We start from the raw sequence: 18,491 nt of genomic DNA, 5'->3' as shown, positions 1-18,491 counted from the left end.
ATTATTAATTACAAGAGAGTAGCTTCTAGGGTATGTATTAATTATTGGAAGGACGGAAGCCTCTCGTGATTTAATTAATTATTGCCAGGGAGGAATTTCTAGGGTATGCATTAATTATTAGGAGGAGGAAGCTTCTAGCTCTTGCAATTAATTAATGTTTTAGTTCCTTCTAGAAGGATGAAGAAAAGGATAAATAGGGCTGAAAGTCTCATTGCTGAGCATCGGATGATTATGACTTGCATTTGATAAGAGCTTGGATGTGTGAATCACACTCCCTTCTTTTGGCAATAGAGGACGTTCATTCTGTGTTGTAACATACTACACGTCATTCCCTTAGGGTTTGGCCTTTGGAATACATCTCTTTGTAATTGATTGCAGCATTCTCAGCATTAATATAAATTCAGCCTTGGTTCAGCTTTTGGGCATTTCTGGGTGTCCATTACAGTTCAATTCTGCATCTTTCCTAACAACATGAACTAATCATCTTTATTTAGTGCAGAAATCTAATTAATAAGTTCCACCAGAAGCATTTTGTGAAACATCAGGGACTACATCTGTCTTATAACATTAAAAGAGTCTCACTTATTCTGAGATAGAAATTTATCTTTAGGACTTATATACAGACTGACAAAATTTGAAATCAAGATGTCATTACTATGGTATTACTGTTTTGGATACAGGTTCAACAACTTTGTGTATGTGCTCTTCAAGCATAAGAAGTTGCATGATATAAGGCTATTGCTAATCTGTTTATAATATTTTCTATGTCCTCATATTTCATAAAACAAGTTTGCAAGGTTCAAATGCATTCACGGTTCCTACATTGCTCAGTTGTTCAAATGATGACTGTTCAAGTATCCAAGCCTCGAATTCTCAGCCCAATTCTGGCATCTTTCCTGAAACAAATTACTAGTCCAACTCCTCTATCTTTCCTGACATAAATTCCCAGTTCAATTCTGCATCTTTCCTAACAACATGAACTAATCATCTTTATTTAGTGCAGAAATCTAATTAATAAGTTCCACCAGAAGCATTTTGTGAAACATCAGGGACTACATCTGTCTTATAACATTAAAAGAGTCTCACTTATTCTGAGATAGAAATATATCTTTAGGACTTATACACAGACTGGCAAAATTTGAAATCAAGATGTCATTACTATGGTATTACTGTTTTGGATACAGGTTCAACGACTTTGTGTATGTGCTCTTCAAGCATAATAAGTTGCATGATATAAGGCTATTGCTACTCTGTTTCTTATGTAGATCTCCGAATGCCAGTATATCCATGCTCAAATGCTGTCACGAATAGAACAGTTAGTCCCGATCTTGAAATAACCCGCATTAAATTTTCTTGGTTATTCACTTTCTGCTTGAACTTTAGCCCGTGAGTTAACCAGGTAGATGGCAACAATTGTTATCAGTGCCCCTAGCAATTGAATAGGGGAAAATGTCTCGTCCAAGAAGAAATATCTGTTATCACAAAACAGTAATAAATTTCACTCAGAAAAATAAGCTCCATTCACGCCTTAAGCATTGCACTTCTCCAATTTTTCAATATCCAACTCAGGCTTGGAGTAACTGGATAAATTAAGTGAAAGAAAAACAAAAGATGCTGAAATGTAACCAAAGAAAGGCAGGAAATGGTGCAAACGATGTTAAAAACCTTGTATGTTCTAAGAGGAAAATATTATTTTGCTACTTAACGACCTAGTCCACAATTCTATTGTTCAAAAGTTTGAATTATTGTGAACAATCATCCCAAAGTTTGAGATACCTTTACACATCTATATTAAAATGCTGTAGCAATTCTAAAATTCCAACCATCTAATAAATTTTCAGGGAATAATAGCAAAATAGCCAGTGTTAAACTTCTGGAAGTTGAAATATGCAGACTTATTCAGGAAAATTTCATCCGAAATCATACAGTTGAGTGCCTGAATAAGTATACTAACTAAAAAGAATTGTAATCTATATTTGACATATTTTATACCCATTAAAAACTTGCATACAATAGATTGAGTAATGGCTATAATACTATTTATCAGATTAAATTAATGTCACTTTCAGCTCAGTTCATCTTCAATCTACTTTTTAAAATCATTTTTGATCAATGGAAGTGGAATATTCAATTGAACGGAAGGCAGACTCCAATTGGCAAAAATATTGGGTATCGAAGACTCATAAAAAACTTAATAACCCACTTAGGTTTAAAGGTTTACCCAAATATAGAAGCAAACATTGGCGTAAGAAATGTCAAGGAACTCAATTTGGTCAAGCTACCTGCACAGTTCAAAGAATTTCAAAGCTTCAATAGTATCAAAGATGCTTCTGATTTACCGCTCCTCTTTGAGAAAGGTAACTATTAATTAACTTGATAAAGTCTACAAATTCAGAAGATAGATCGACATGAGTACGAAAATACAAGACACACTTATCCACTTCTCCAGTAAACGTTCTCATCTGAAAAATATGTTCCTCTAAAGTTTTCACGTGCCTGATATTATGTCAATTACATATTCAACAGAGCCATCATCTAAAAATTTAATGGTAAAGTTTTCAGAGAAATCTGTGTTTCTGATAAACAAAGTCAGGCTATGCATATAAATTCAGTAACTCCAGCCACGTTGACTGTCAGATTTTGCATACAAGGCTTTAATTAATGATTTATAATGTTCACAGCATTCAATGGGCATATGCAGACTCTCTCATTTTGGTATGCTTCAGCAACTATTATTTGGAGACAGCTAAGCAACGTGTCCCAAAGATAAAAAGAAATAACCTTAGCTTGCAAGGGGCATAGCATCATCATAATGGCACATGATTGATTGAATTTGCATTCCAAAAGCCATCGAACAATGCTTTTTATCTAATAGCCAGGCTTTAACTCAACAAAATAAAAACACTAATCCAACTTGGGCATACAAAGACAAATAAATTACTTATTTTACCCCTTTTATGAGAACATTATGCTATCATTAATTGATGCAGGAGTGTACAAGGGTTATACAGCAATCTTCCTTACTATTGACAAACTGCAGTAGAAAACAACAGTGGAATTTGTTCCATAGCAGTGACTACATATGTAGAAATCCAATATGTAGCAGCCACCCAGTTATGGATAGACACCTCCAAGAACTCGAGTTGCTTTACAGAAAGGAGCATTGTGAAGATGTCACAGGCAGGTTAATGATGTCATAGAAAAGACAAAACAACCACAAAAAACCTAAACTTTCAGACTGCTCATGATTTCTTGAATGAAGAGTTTCACAAAGATTACACTCCAGATATGATGAAGGAAAGAGTCAATGGGATAAGAAAAGTCACTCGTCCAATACTGAATAACCCATCGCTTGATTGGCTTTTTTAATCATTTGAGGGAAGGATGAAAAAGGATAAGGCAATCAGACTGGAGCAGGAGAGCTGAAAAAAGAGAAGTGTACACATTTCAGTAGTTGTTGATTGTGTTCTGTAGTTATGAAGGAGGGTAAACTCTACTGTTTACAGCTAGTTTCAGTAGCTTAGGGCATTCTGTAGTTGTGGTAGTGAGTTACATTCTAATCAGTGACTCTGTCACAGGAATAGAACATTGGTATTAAAGTTACAACTGGAACAACCACCTGTTTTCACGATTTTATTTGTACTGCCTCTATCATGTCAGTTTTGCAGCAACAAATATTGTTTGTAGGTCATTCTGTGCACTACCCTATTTATAAGAGTTATTTCCCTATGATTCATACATTAAATTATGTGTGTCGAATGGTTTTGAGGATAGGGTTGCAAGGATGGGCTCTAACTAAATTGGCCCCCTATCTTTGTCTGCAACATACGGTATAAAAGCTGGCTTGAATCAAATGTGTCATAAATCCACTTTGCATAAATTGCTATAAGAGAGATTACACGTAGCTTGTTCTGGGATCAACCGTATATATAACAGTTAACATGTGCATTTAACAATTTTCTGTTTTACAGCAGCAGCAAAACTAGTATCTGTTTCTATTACCTAATGATTCTACACCATATAATGTGCGGTGTGCGGTTTTAAGGACATGGCTGCAAGGGTGCGCTCTAAGTAAGTTGCCACCATATCTTTGTCTGCAACATGCAGTATAAAAGCTGGTCTAAATCCAATTTGTGGATTGTGTTGGGATTAACCACGGACAAAAATAACAATTACATGCAAATATAACCAATATCAGAAAATAATAAATTGCGCTAAAGAGAACACAAGACACGGAGATTTAATGTGGTTCATCCAATCCCTGGGCTATGTCCACCAATAGAAAGTCCAACATCATTATTATCCAGTGATTACAATCCACAATCCCTTACAGCTCAATACTTGGTCATATGAATAACTTGCTGATGAAAAATCCAACCACAAAGAGTCTTAGCAAAATGCTTATGTTAGCATAGCAAACAAATGGAGTCTTCCTTTTATGCATTTATGGCCAAAAGATCAGTGGATCATACCACTCAATTTGCCTCGTCATAACTTGGATTAGCATCCAGGTGATTTTATTTCAGGCAGCTCATGTCATGATTATCATCCTTATATGGAAGCAGATGGTTCTACTCTACAGCCGTAGTGGTGGGAAAAGCTTATGGGAAAAGCTTATCAACAATGTTTGAGATGATGAGCTTGTTGAGGGTAGATCATCCAGAGGAAAGAGTATGAAGAACACAGTCAATTTTTCTCTTATGGCCAACATTCAGAGTGCCGATGAGCCCTAGACTTCTTCAGAGGAAAAACAGATACCTAATACCTACATGGTAAAAGGCTATCCAAGATGACTATCATATTCTTTTGAATAACACTTAAAAAATTTAAATCTTCCACCCAGGAAAAAACTTAGTGGTTGCAAATGGGTCCATAAAGTGAAGTACAATGATAATGGTAAGCTTGATAAATACAAAGATCGATTGGTAGCTTAGGCCTTCTCCCAAAAAGAAGGAATTGACTATGAAAATCGTTTCTCCTTTAGCAAAGCTGAGCACCATCTAATTGGTTATGGCCATTGCAGCACAATGTGATTGGACAATGCACCAAGTGGACATGATTAGTGCCTTCCTCAATGGTGATTTGGCAAAAGAATAGATATGGCAGCCACTTGGTTTCAAAGTTGCTAGGACAGAGCACTAGATATGCAAATTGGTTGAGACTCTTTATTTATGGCCTCAAGCAAGCCCCAAAGGTTTGTTGCATCAAAATTGATATCTATTTGGTTGCACCATGTTTTCACAGAAGTCCTTCTAGTCCAAACTTGTATGTCAAAAGAATTGATAATGACATTTTTTTCTTGTCATCTATCTTGATGATATTATCACTACTGGTTAAGGGGCAAACTTTCTTGAGCAAATCAAATTTAACTTGTTTCAAGCATTTCATATGAATGATCTTGCACTTTTGCATTATTGTCTCACTGTAGAGGTTTGGCCAACAGATTGCAACATGTTCATTTCTCAATCCAAATATGCCAAGAGTTTCCATGATAAGTTCATGATGGCTAATTGCAAGACTTCATCTACACCTATGAAAAAAGGGTTGAAACTATTAGCCAAATCAAATTCACTTGTGGTGAATGAGTCAACTTTCAAGCAACTATATATCTTACAGCCACTAGACTTGATCTAAGTTATGCTATGAGCTACATATCTCGTCTCATGACAGCCCCTAAAGTGGAACATTGGGTTATAGGGAACCATTCATTGAGATATGTGAAAGGGATACTAGACATTGGCATTATGTACAACAGATGCAAAGATCTTTGGCTGATTGGTTTTACAAACACATATTGGGTAGATCTCTTGATGACAGGAAGTCACAATTGGGTATGTCTTAAGCCTTGGTACAAATGCAGTCACATGGACCAGTAAGTAGCAGCAGTGGCTCTTTCCTTGAGAGAAGGAAAATATCGGAGAGCTGGTAAAGCAGCATGTGAGGCAATATAGCTACAGAGGATGCTTTCTAACATGAAAATGTCTCAAGTAGGGCCCTCATCCTTGTTTAGTGACAATTAAGGGGTGCTAAAACTTGTCAAGAATCTATCTTTCACAAGAGAACCAAACCTGTGGAACTTCATTGTTGTTTCATCAAAAAGCTTGTTGAACATGAAAGTTGGACTGCAAATATCCTCACCAAATCTTTGAGCCTGGACAAGCTTGTAAAATTTAGGGGGTGACTTGGTGTAGTCGATATAATGACTATTAAAGGAATTTATTAGAGTCTGGCTATCAGTGACCTATTTTTGTTGGGGGAGCTGAGAAACCATAACTGATAGGCTAGGAGAGAGAAAATTGGCAGTAAGAGCTCCCTTAGCGTGGCAAAAATCCAAGGTGGTAGCCTCATAGGATCGTTGATATTACATGGCTAGTAGCTGACCATGCATTAAATAGCATGATTCCACCAAGCAATCCATCTAGATTGCTAAGTATGACAATGCCGAAGGTTCCAAAAACACTGAATGTGGGCCATTATGGGCGGATAACAAAGTAGGAAGGTATTGAAAAAAACCGAGTGTTGGATGGTCATACACAACCTACTTGCCATATAACACTAAACTTGATGGGATAGTAGTCTGACAAGGTTACCTTAAAGAGAGGTAAAACTAGTAGATCTTTGCAATCCCCAAAAGACAAAAAAAGACTATGTCATAATCATTGCACAATCAAGTCATTTAAAAGTTCTATTAGAACTAACCCGAAAAATTTCTCCACATATGCTAATCACCTCGAGGATAGTCACGGTTGTTGTTAAGATCAAAAAGCTCCAATTTATTGTGCATGTAAAACAACATTTCCCTTTCTCCAAAAATCCAACGAAACAGAATTATGCCTTCATTGTTAGAGGCTGTCTCAACTATAGTAAAATCACCACATAGTACCCAAGTAGTTGGTAAATGAATCAACCAAAAACTCTAACAAAAACGATTGTCCCGCATTAACATTGGGAGTGAGGGAGCCCAAATTTCCAAGGTCAATTTCCAAGGTTTTGGGCCTCCATTTAAGTGATTTTTTCTAAGCTTTCTATCCATTATTTTATCTCATAATAGTACTAGAAGACTCCAAAGGAACTATAGAAACCCATTGTTACACACTATGTTGGAGCCCGATGTCCTCTGATTTTTCATCATTAAGATCACGATACATGCTTCAGAAAATGAATCAAAATCATATGCAAAAGCTAGGTGTATTGCTACTGAAGATGGTGAATGGGATATCTCAGAGCATCCACACAAATAGTAAATGAACTGAAAGACAATGGACAGAAGTTGTAATGACAAAAGCCCACCAGAAGTTGTTTTGTAATTGTTGAAGGTTGACACCAAGCTACAAATGGAGTCTTGACCATTGACAAAAATTGTATTGAAGTTGTCACACTTTGTTCCCTTGGAAGATTTGAAGGAATTTATCAAACTGTTCCAATTTGACAATATGGAATAGCAAAATTGATGCCCAATGAGACCATGTGTCATCAAAAACTTAACAGCGATATACACTATTCTAGGTTCAAGCAGTACAAATTTACATCAACATCTTGAAAGCAAGTCAGCAACTTGTTCTACAGCTATGAATAATATTGGATCTTCTGGTACATGCTTCTGAGTACGGGTCTTCTCATCATTTATATCCAAAGCATCATTAGGTGAAAGGACTTATCTATCATGGGAGTAGTGATTTCCAAATGCTTTCCTCTGCCTTCAATTGATGCTTTGAATCTGCATGTGTAAAAGATGCCACTTCACAGATAGCAAGGAACCGATGTTTGAAGAATTAATATATGGTCACTTCATGCTATAAATCGGGTTGAGCACATGACTGGATATTTCCCTATGCCGTGAGTCCTCTGATAATCCACTTCTGGATTACTTAGCGCAAATCAAATATTGAAATTAAAAAGATGTCGTCTAACATATTGAAGGGATGCACATTTGATATCGGGAGCAATGTATTGTTGAAATGATATGTTTTTGGACATACGAACATGGATATGTTGCCGCTTCTAGAGAAACTGGCGATGAAGAACAATTCATGAATCAAATGAAAACGAATCTAGCGCCACGGAGGATATCAGTATGTATGCAAAGATATAAATATATCACAATGGGGTCTAGTATTTTTACGTTGAAGAAAACAACACATTTTTGAGTATGAATGGAGCTGTACAAGCAACAGGGGAACTTCTGACCTGAACGCATGCACATAGATGAGGAGTTATAAAATACAAGGACACGACAATGACACGACAATATACTGTACGTGTTTATATCAGGAAAAACTTTGAGGGAAATGATCGTATTAAGCCAAGCTAAATTAAAAGAGCTTTACTACTGAAATGGTATAATTATTTATTTTTAATAGTGTGACTATTCACTTTGAAAAGTCATGTCTCTATATTTTTAAGATATAAACAAGGAGACATTCATTTGTAAAAAACATTCAAATAATACACACATTCTCAACAATAAGTATTTATATTATTTTGTATGGAGGGATAAGGAGTTTAATATGACTTTGTAATATAAATTCTATTATTTTATTTTTATAATAAAATAAAATGTTTTTGTTTATTTTTAAATGGCATGGAGATTTAAACTGTAGATAAATCATTCTTTGTAATTATTTTTTGGAATTCTATATACAATTTAAATGTCGGATAAGTGGACATGGTCATTTAGTATTTTAAATTTGATCAATGCACATATTGTGAAATATTAAATTATTTTCGTATCTGTGTCTAGTTTGTCTTCCTACTAGAGGAGTTAAATTTCAATCTGGACTAGCTTAAGATTGCATTAATATTTGATCTAGCGCATCTTGATAATTTAATTGTTGGCAGTAAAGTGCGTAGAACATTATAAAGTTGTACGTGAAAATTCATTGAAGTTGACTCTATTGCCCGGATGAGCAAAAGCACTGGTCTTTGTTGGAATAAAGATAGGGTAACTGAGAGGGGGGGGTGAATCAGTTACTTACAAAAATTAATCTGCAGATCCCTTAGATGTCTTAAAGATCTAGTTACTGTTGATACTCGGTAAACAAATGTTGTAACTCGATAAATTAAACTATTACTTATTTTCCAAGCATTCATGCATGTAACTGAAAATAAAATGAACACAAGAGACACCAGATTTAATGTGGAAACCTAATATGGGAAAAACCACCAAGTAACTAGTCACCAATTTTTCACTTTTCTGAAGTGAGCCCTATTAGGAGCCAACCCTGTGGTGTGACCCTGTTAGAGGATTTTAATCACCCTGTTAAGAGTGGCCTTGCTAGAGGTCTTTAGAACAATTCAACTGAACTGTCACCTTGTTAGAGGATTTACAAAATGGCTGTTAAACCAACTCTGTTAAGAGATTTGAAATCACTGCTACAATGGTTAGAAAGCAACAATGAATTGACTTGAACAAGATGCAACTGAATTTGCTGGTTACAAGTCTCTGTTTAGCATCCTTAGATCCTCCTTGATCAAATATGGCTCTGCTGCTCCTCAATGATCTCTAATCATCCTTCAAATTCGCTTCCACAATAATCAATCTTCATTTTACATTAATTCCACTTTTATACTCTTAGAATTCGTGACTTGACCTCTTACTTATACCATTCAAATTGTCAAGTTGGCCCATTTACATGTTACATTTAACAATAAACCATACATCAGTCGGCTACAGATATTACTCTGAACCAGAGTAACGAGAATCGCGCTAAAATCCCGTGAATCACCGATTCAGCGATCAGATTCATGCACGCCGATTTTTTTGGTGTCGGAAATTGTGATCGGCGATTTCATCGGGTGAATCACCTGAATTGCATGTATCAGCGATTCACTCAAAAAATCGCCTAAATTGCCATTAGAAATCGCCAAAAATCGGTTGGCAGCAGCAAGCATGTTTAGTTGGAAATAATAAAAAAATCACTTATGTTTTTTGCTTTCTTTTTTACCTTTCCTCTTTGTTATAACCCTAAAGGGCCTTCTAATTGTTAAGCATGACTAGAAGAGATGAGAAGAGAAAAGAAGAACCATAGGTTATAAAAAAAATAAAAATAAAAAAACGACGACAAATAAAAAATGTTTAGAATGCATAACGGATGATGCCCAAGGGAAGAGAAAGACATAATCAGGTAGTAAAACATCAGCAGTTCCCAAAAAGAGTGGGATCAGAAGAAAATCACAAAAACATTGTGTTCCATGTAGTTTTGTGTGGGTTTCAGAGTGCTAATTTGGTCTTGGTGGTGGGGGCGCTGCCCCTCGACTCCACCCTGTATCGCGACAGGGAGCGCACCTGGGGCGCTGCCCCAGGACCCTGCTGGGGGCATTGCCCCCTAGACCCCCAGTCACTGCGGTTATCAGTCGTGGGAAGTCTGACCAATTGATGAGACTTAAAGTTGTCGTAGGCATGGAGTGTCTATGATGGAGAGAACAACAGAGCAAGCCTTTCGAGAGGGGTGATATGCTTTGAAGCACTTGGAGTAGGTGTTGGATGTGAAGCTGTCTTATAAAAACTCTTTACCCCATGTGGTAAACACAAACTTCCATGTTTATATATGTTAAGTTTCAACTTCTATTTGATGATGTTATAGTGTGTTTAAGTTATATTCAATAAAGGGTGCATGAAATAAGTGTTAAATTGTTAAAATCTCTACATTTAAAGGGTTTTTTCAAATTTGTCAATTCATCGCCGATTCACCGGCGATTCATCCCCGATTCACGATTTGATTCGGCCGTGCCAATTCCGATTCTCGTTACTTTGCTCTGAACAAATAAACATTATTTCATAAAACAATGAAATCCTTTACTGGTCGACCCTGCTCGGTAAATGCTGCTTCCAGAAATTACCTGAGTTAACTTTCTTGACTCGGTTAACATTGCAATATCTGTAAAATCCTTTGGCTGCCGAGTTTACTCGGTAAGAACTGAATTCCTTCATTAGAGCTCAGTAAGAACTGCTTCTGCCACATTTCTTTTGATGACCGAGTGAGCTCGATAGGAACTGCTTCAATCACATCTCCTTTGATGACCAAGTGACCTTAGTAAGAACTGCTTCAGTCACATTTCCTTTGATGATCAGGTGAGCTCGGTAGATTCTATCCTTTTGCCTCGCTGACCATCTGAGCTCGGTAAACACTGTCATTTGCCTTGCTGACCTTCTGAGCTCAATAAACACTATCCTTTGCCTTGCTAACCTTTTGAGCTTGGTAGATACTGTCCTTTGCCTTGCTGACCTTTTGAGCTCGGTAGACACTATCTGATGACTGATATGACATTTGTGTAACATCAAAGACAACACACAATTTGAAAAATTGTATCCAACAGTCTTTCTATTATTGAAGTCAAAAAATCTATATATTCCATTTGCAAGCATCAGATCTATTATTAAAACTTTATACAATTCATTCAATTCAAACACTCAGCATCCAGTTTCATTTAATCGAGTTCAAGGACCTTGCCAGCCGGAGAACTCGCTAGAAGTTTAAATTTGCTATAGAAAAGCCTTAAACCAAACAGTCAGTGTTTGAGCTGAAGGTTAACCTGCCTAGGTGTAGTGTAGCCTAAAGTGCGGGGAATCGAGAAGTATTCCCGTTCATTGGCCAAAACTGGTTGAGAAGTCCTATCAGAGAAGTGGTAGGCTCTTGGATTTCCAATCTGAGGTTTTGGGAACCAACAGGGAGCATAAACATTAAAGATACCAAAGGACTGATTATCAACTAACATAAGGATCCAATCTAGCCGCTGACAAGGATCTAACCCATGAGCCATAATAGAAGACTTCCAACATGGCGCAAGCAAGGTCACAAGGCCTCCCAACCCACCTTGTAATTTGAAGATAACATCTGGCCATCTAGAAAAATACCCTAACATGCAATAGCAAGCATGAATGAAGCAATTTTGATTTCCTAAAGAAAAATGACATCTATACCTAGATAATTTTGTTGGGTATCCCGCACATAATGCCTCCTGGTGAGGTCAATAAGACCTCAGACATTCCATGACATAGAGTTCATGATTGAAACTCTTGCATGTCATCCTCATCCTCAAGACAAATTGTTCTACAAGAAGCTTGACACCATCTAGAAGCCAAGATATGAGAACCTACAAGTTTTTGGAGGTCCGTCACCATCCTCCACCCCCTCAAAAGGGTTTTCAGCTAAATAGATAGCACCAACGCAAACTAAGGGGTTCAAATCCAAATGGGATGAACAATTTCTTCACCATATGCAGGAGCATTAATCTACTTCCCCTTAACCAAAGGGTTTAAAACAATGGAATGTGATTGTGGCCGCAATTGCAAAGCAGTGAAACTTTGTTGCTTGTGAGAAGCCAAAGCAAACAAGGAACCCTTCCCCTTGCAAACTCTCATAGTCTGTTACTATCCATCCATCCTCATCCTTGGGGCCTCATAGGAGTGTGGATATTCTGAGTCTTGGGGAATCTTAATCTGTGAAGCAGCCAAAAGGCAATCCTTAATCTTGTGCTCTGAAGATTGGCTCCGAAAACAAGTATTGTGCAAGTTTAGATATTGTAATCATTGAGAGTGGCAAAGGCCTCCTACTTGAATATCAATAATCTCTTTGAGGTTTCAAGACAAATCAACTTCAACACAAATCCTCTCTCGAGGTCGAGCATGGAAAAACTAGTCAAGCTCCACACAAAACATGCCGATAAAATGGGAAATGGTTTGCAAAAAAAGTCAAAAAGGAAAGGGAAGGTCGGCAAATTCAATCAAAACAAGGAATTTCAGCTTCTAGTCCTCAAAGATCCAAGGAAGACTAAACACACCAAGGCCCATCTTGAAGAATGGACCAACCATCGTTGGACTCAACAAAGTGGAACAAAATAAAACTTTGGTTAGGTTTAGGATGCCATCAAGATGGACCCCATGAGGGGCCCAACTTTTGGGAACCCGATCACAAAGCATGCTTTTGGGTGGTACCCTCCACACAAAATAACCTTTCAAAGTATATTGTTCATGCCACTGGCATGCACTGTCAAAATCTTGAACAAGGACAACATTATAGGTACCAGAAGACATAACTTATGAAAGACCTTGGGGATAATTTTTTCGGGGTGTTTGTTTGAGGATGCCATGGTAGTTAGACGCCAAAGCTCCAACACTAGCATCCATTGTTGGGTTGATCTGATGTCCTTGTTCCGACATAGAATTTAATAATAAATACTCTTAACATAGTGGAATTTAATTAAATAAATAATAAAATAAAATAAAATATAAAAGAAAATAAATAAATAATGATAATAATTTGTATATATTAATATTAATTGTTGTCGATGAAGGAATGCTGATTTAAGTCGGTAAGTGGATATTATGAATTGTCAACCAAATGATATAGTAGACTAACATTTAAAGTCAAAATCAAGCTCATATAATAAGAGCTAGTTAAACTATATTGACAGAAAACAATATCAATTAGTAGTGATTATAGCATGGTTGCACAGGGAGGGGGGTACTTGGGTACTTAGGGCACCGGTACCGGTATGGTAGCTATTTTTCAAAATAGGGGATGGGGATACTTGGGTACATCAAACCTTTTTATTATATCATTTAATATTTGTAAATATGAATCATAACAATGTTTCTTAATAGCAAGAGATAAGTTTGCAGATGTAATATATTGTTTTCAGTTTGAGATTTGCAATATGTTTGTATTAATTGTTTACCATACAGGTAAAGTAAATGAACGCATACAGAAAGTAACAGCAGAACAGTAGCATAATATTCGCAATAGTAGATCAATGATGATTTACAATGATCCCAGACGGGATATAAATACTACTGCCGAACCTTCCCGAAGGAGTCCGTCGGCCACAATTATTCTATCCGTTACAAACTATTTACCGCCGAACCGTCCGCTACAGAAACACCGCCGGACCGTCGGCTACGGAAACACCGCCGGACCGTCGGCTACAGAAGCATCGCCTGACCGTCGGCTACAGGAACATCGCCGGACCGTCGGCTACAGAATACAAGATACCGCCGGAACCATCCAGTCGGCTAACACCATCCCCCCCAAAAAGAAAAGTCGTCTCCTGACGACTGACAAAATATCTGAGACAAATTAACAACAAAATACATTAATAGAGTGACTACAACAAGAGAAATCTGCTTCTGTCATATCACTTCCACATTCATCCCGTTACATCTGTAACCTCTACTAACACAATACTGTCTCCTCAAGCTGACCTTGATAGCCACCTGTGCTGCTTTCTCTGTTTTCAATTCCTCGGTACCCTAAGCCAAGTCTCGCTGCACTGCCTCCAACCGGATGATCAGCTCCTCCCGAGCTCTCTAAGCATCCACCAAGACAGCCTCACAGCCAACACCTGCTCCCACTGCCTCTGGTACACAGAAAGTCCATGCCTGCAGCAACTTCAACTCTTCTCAACTGGTCAGAATCCCACGACTGATATCCGCCACGACTGATATTAACACTTCGCAACCCACATAGGAATGCACGGATCACACCATTTCTGTCATTATCTGCCGATTCTGCACTCTTTCTGGCAACCACGAATGCGTCCCCTTCCCTTTGGCATCATCTGTCACTCATTCTGAACAACTTGATTCTGTCGACGTTTTTTTCTTTTTTCTTTTTTTTTTTTTTTTTTCTCTTCCCTAAAAGAAATCAAATAACAAAGGTACCTCCGTTTTGTCTCCCGGTGTCGCCATTCTGCAACGACGACGGAGTCAGCTGGCCATCTTGTGACAGCGACGGAGTCTTCCCGGCCCCATATATTTTAAATTTGGATCTGTTGACTGCCAGAGGTACTTTCTGCCCGTCCAAAGTTGATAATCTGATCGCTCCATTGTCGCCGACCTTCCGAATTTGATATGGTCCAACCCATCTGCCCCTAAACTTTTCCACTTTGATTTCATTCTGACAGTCGTACACCTTACGTTTGTTCTGTGCCACCCCCATCGCCCATTGTGCCTGTGGTCGTCGTGCAACTGGATTATTTCTTTGCTGTCGGTGCCCTTCCACTAATCTTACGCTGCGGTGTAACCTTTTCTTTCCGCGCGGTCCATTCACCATGTACCGGACAGTGGAATTTTTCGTTTTTCTGTGTTGAGACTGTATGTTCTTCCCCTCAGCTTCAGCGATGGCAACTTTTCCTTCTTCCACTTCCCTACATTCCTCCGGACATTCATTTTCCTCCTTTTTCTCATCTTCGTCGACCCTTAGCATATTGCAACTCGGAAAGAGTTCTTAGTCTTCTATCTGCCAGTGGTAAAGGCCATTAACCGAGTCTAGGTCGTCGTCATTCGATCCTCCGTCAAGTCTCAATACTCCTCCTTCATCCGGTTCCATTCTCCTCTGTCCTTCGTCATCACTTTCACCTTCACTGTCAGAATCTGACAATGCTGCCTCCTCACCGACCATTTGCGTATGCAGGTCAATTATGAATCTTTTGCCTCCGCGCTCCATTGATAGGGTATTGCGTTTCCAATCATGTTGTACTTTTGCTTGCACCAACCAATCCCGTCCCAGAATAGCATCATAGCCTTTTCTTTTTAATGGAATGACCACAAAATCCAATAAAAATGGTTGCGTACCAATTGTTACCGGTTGCGCTTTCAGAATTCCCAACGGTTTGATTCCATGTTGGTCTGCCGTGAGCAACTGAAATGCAGGTGGCCACAACGTCGGTTTTCCCAACTTCTTCCAAGTATCCTCCGGTAAGACATTCACGCCGGACCCTCCGTCAACAATTGTCTCTGTCAAAACATTTCCCAAAATCCCCATCTCGACGACCGCTGGATGCCGTCCGGAGGTGAGTGCCAGCAGCATTGGGTCTGTTGTCATTACTTCCCTACTATTCCTTCATGTGTCCTCCGGTGCTTTCGAAAATGGTGTATGATTCAGAATAGCCGTCCGTAACTGGGGAATTGTGAGGTCACTTATCTTGACCGGTATCTCCGTTTGTAAGATCTGCCGTACAATGCTTTGTTCTGCGAAGTTCTTTGCCAAGGTGCCGGTGATGTCCTTCAACTAAGATGTTTCCGCCGACGATGCCTTTGCAATGTCCGCCTGCACTTCCCCCACTTTTCTCTTTTCCTCCGCTTGCCTCCGTGTAATTGCCAGAACCTCCTCTACATCCGTGCCGACAGTGATCAAATTTACTCCAGCCTTTGGACACTTGGAATCTTCGTGATCGCCAGGTCCGCACCATCTGCATAATAATTTCGGTGTGTTTGCCGCTATACAATCCCGCGCAAAATGACCCCACAAATTACATGTTCGGCATTGAACAATCGGCCGTCCGTTTGCATCATACTGGGTTCGACTTCGACTTCCATTATTATTGTTATTATTGTTATTATTTTGCCCTCTTTTATTATTCCTGTATCCTCCGGATGTAGCACCGGCAGTATTCGTGTTTCCGCTACTACCCGACGGGGAAGCCTCCTGTGTGAGAAACACCTGCGGAGATCCTCTTGTCTTCATGTTAAAGGGGCACTCCTTTGTCAAATGGCCCATGATCTGACAAATGTCACAGAATTGGTTCTTTGGACACGATCCTTTAGTATGCCCGTCTGTCTTACACTCCGTGCACCACAGCTCACTGCCTTTTGGCTCCTTCTGCATGTTTTTAAATTCCTTCATCATGCGGACCATATCCTTCTGTAGGGCACGAACCTTCTTGCTACTGCCTTCGTCGTCGCTACTATCATCTCCGGCAAGCTCGTCGTCATCAGAATCAGATGAGCTAGTTTTCTTCTTCTTTGTCTTCTGTTCACTTTCAAGATCGAGGGCTCTGTTGTAAGCATCCACATATGATGACGGTGGCACAATTTTCATTTTCCTCCGCAACTTCGAGCGGAGGCCGTCCACAAACCACCTTTTCTGCAACCCATCCGTTGGCTTGCTTTCCATTTTGTTTATTAAGTCTTTCAATCTCCTGGCGTAGACACGGACAGTTTCGTGCTTCCCTTGCTTGGTATTGAAAATTTCCGCTACGATTTCATTATCATCCCGTAAGAGTTTAAATTCCGCCAAGAACTCCTTTTTAATGTTATCCCATGTATCCAGCTTCTACGGATCCATATCCGAAAACCAATCAATCGCGACACCCCGTAGGGTTGCCGGAAATTGCCTGGCCCATTCGTCGGCATCTATGATTCCATTTGCCCGCCAGATCGTCTCACATGTCTTACAATGTCGGAGGGGGTCGGCTGTACCATCGCCTTCAAATTTCAGTAATTTTTCTTTGGGTCCCGCCATAACTCTGGAGGTCTGCACTCCTACAGTGGTCGGCACTCCCACACCGACAGTCTGTACTCCCACACCGGCAGTTTGCACTCCCACACCAGAGGTGTCGACAGCTGCAACCCTTGGTGAAGACGGAGGATCCTCCGAAATTGTTTCCCGCGGAAGTCTATCCTGGACGAAGAGGTCACTCCACGCTTGTGCTCCGTCGGCACCGCGAGCCGTGCGAGTTGATGCTCTCCCGTCTGAATTTTCTTCCCTCGGCGAACACAATTTCAAGAACTCCTCCCGTGCTTCTTCCACCAATTCCACCCGCTGCCGAGTCTCCTCCAACAATACCTCCGCACTTCGGTGTTCGTCGACAATCCTCTGAAATCTCCGTCGGCGTTCGGCTTGCTGTGCTAGAATTAAATTCTCTTGCGCAATACGGATTCCATCTTTTCCCTTCGCCTTATTTCGATCCTTGTTAAGCTGATTTGGCATTAATCTTCATTCCTCCCACCTTCCAGATTCATAAGGCAACGGCGCCAAATGTTTATCGTACAGGTAAAGTAAATGAACGCATACAGAAAGTAACAGCAGAACAGTAGCATAATATTCGCAATAGTAGATCAATGATGATTTACAATGATCCCAGACGGGATATAAATACTACTGTCGAACCTTCCCGAAGGAGTCTGTCGGCCACAATTATTCTATCCGTTACAAACTATTTACCGCTGGACCGTCGGCTACAGAAACACCGCCGGACCGTCGGCTACGGAAACACCGCCGGACCGTCGGCTACAGAAGCATCGCCTGACCGTCGGCTACAGGAACATCGCCGGACCGTCGGCTACAGAATACAAGATACCGCCGGAACCATCCAGTCGGCTAACATTAATAATGTATGATAAATGTTTAGATGCATAACAAAGAAGGCAGACTTTAAACCATGGTTATGGGACTCGGACTCGCCTCTAACTTTGAAAGTCAAAATCCGACTTGGACTCGGACTCGGCCAAGACTTGGCAAGGACTCGAAAAATTAAGAAACCCATGAAATTCAAAGATTTTTAAGGATTTAATGATTTTTTCATGCATCATTTAGTCAATTAACATCAAATACACAATAATTGAGATAAATAGAAGCTACTTAACACTCATACACAATTTTGCATAGATCACATAAGTATAACAGCGAATTTCTGAAGGAAAAAAATTGGATAACATAATATAAAGTTAAACATAGTGTCATTGTCAAATGTCTACAATATGTGAAATCCAT

General features: G+C 39.3%; 1 protein-coding gene across 2 annotated transcripts in view; it reads right to left on the bottom strand.

Moving 5' to 3' along the window:
- Positions 1–747: 747 nt before the first annotated feature.
- The window catches only part of LOC149547103 (nodulin MtN21 /EamA-like transporter family protein), a 129,429-nt gene continuing 111,685 nt past the window's right edge, over positions 748–18,491 (bottom strand). Inside the window, exons 6-7 of one of the 2 annotated variants that reach the window (XM_089791517.1) lie at positions 2,222–2,282; positions 748–1,472 (exon numbers count right to left, since the gene is read on the bottom strand). In XM_089791517.1, the coding sequence (XP_089647643.1) occupies positions 1,358–1,472; positions 2,222–2,282 (176 nt within the window). In that variant the 3' untranslated portion in view covers positions 748–1,357. The remainder of the gene's footprint in view (positions 1,473–2,221; positions 2,283–18,491) is intronic. The other variant, XM_089791518.1, reaches the window with a different exon arrangement.

This window comes from Cupressus sempervirens, chromosome 7 (genome assembly GCF_028749045.1).
Source record: "Cupressus sempervirens isolate cs-2001-9-10 chromosome 7, ASM2874904v1, whole genome shotgun sequence".
Lineage (NCBI taxonomy): Eukaryota > Viridiplantae > Streptophyta > Pinopsida > Cupressales > Cupressaceae > Cupressus > Cupressus sempervirens.
This window is presented reverse-complemented; position numbering and strand designations above follow the sequence as displayed.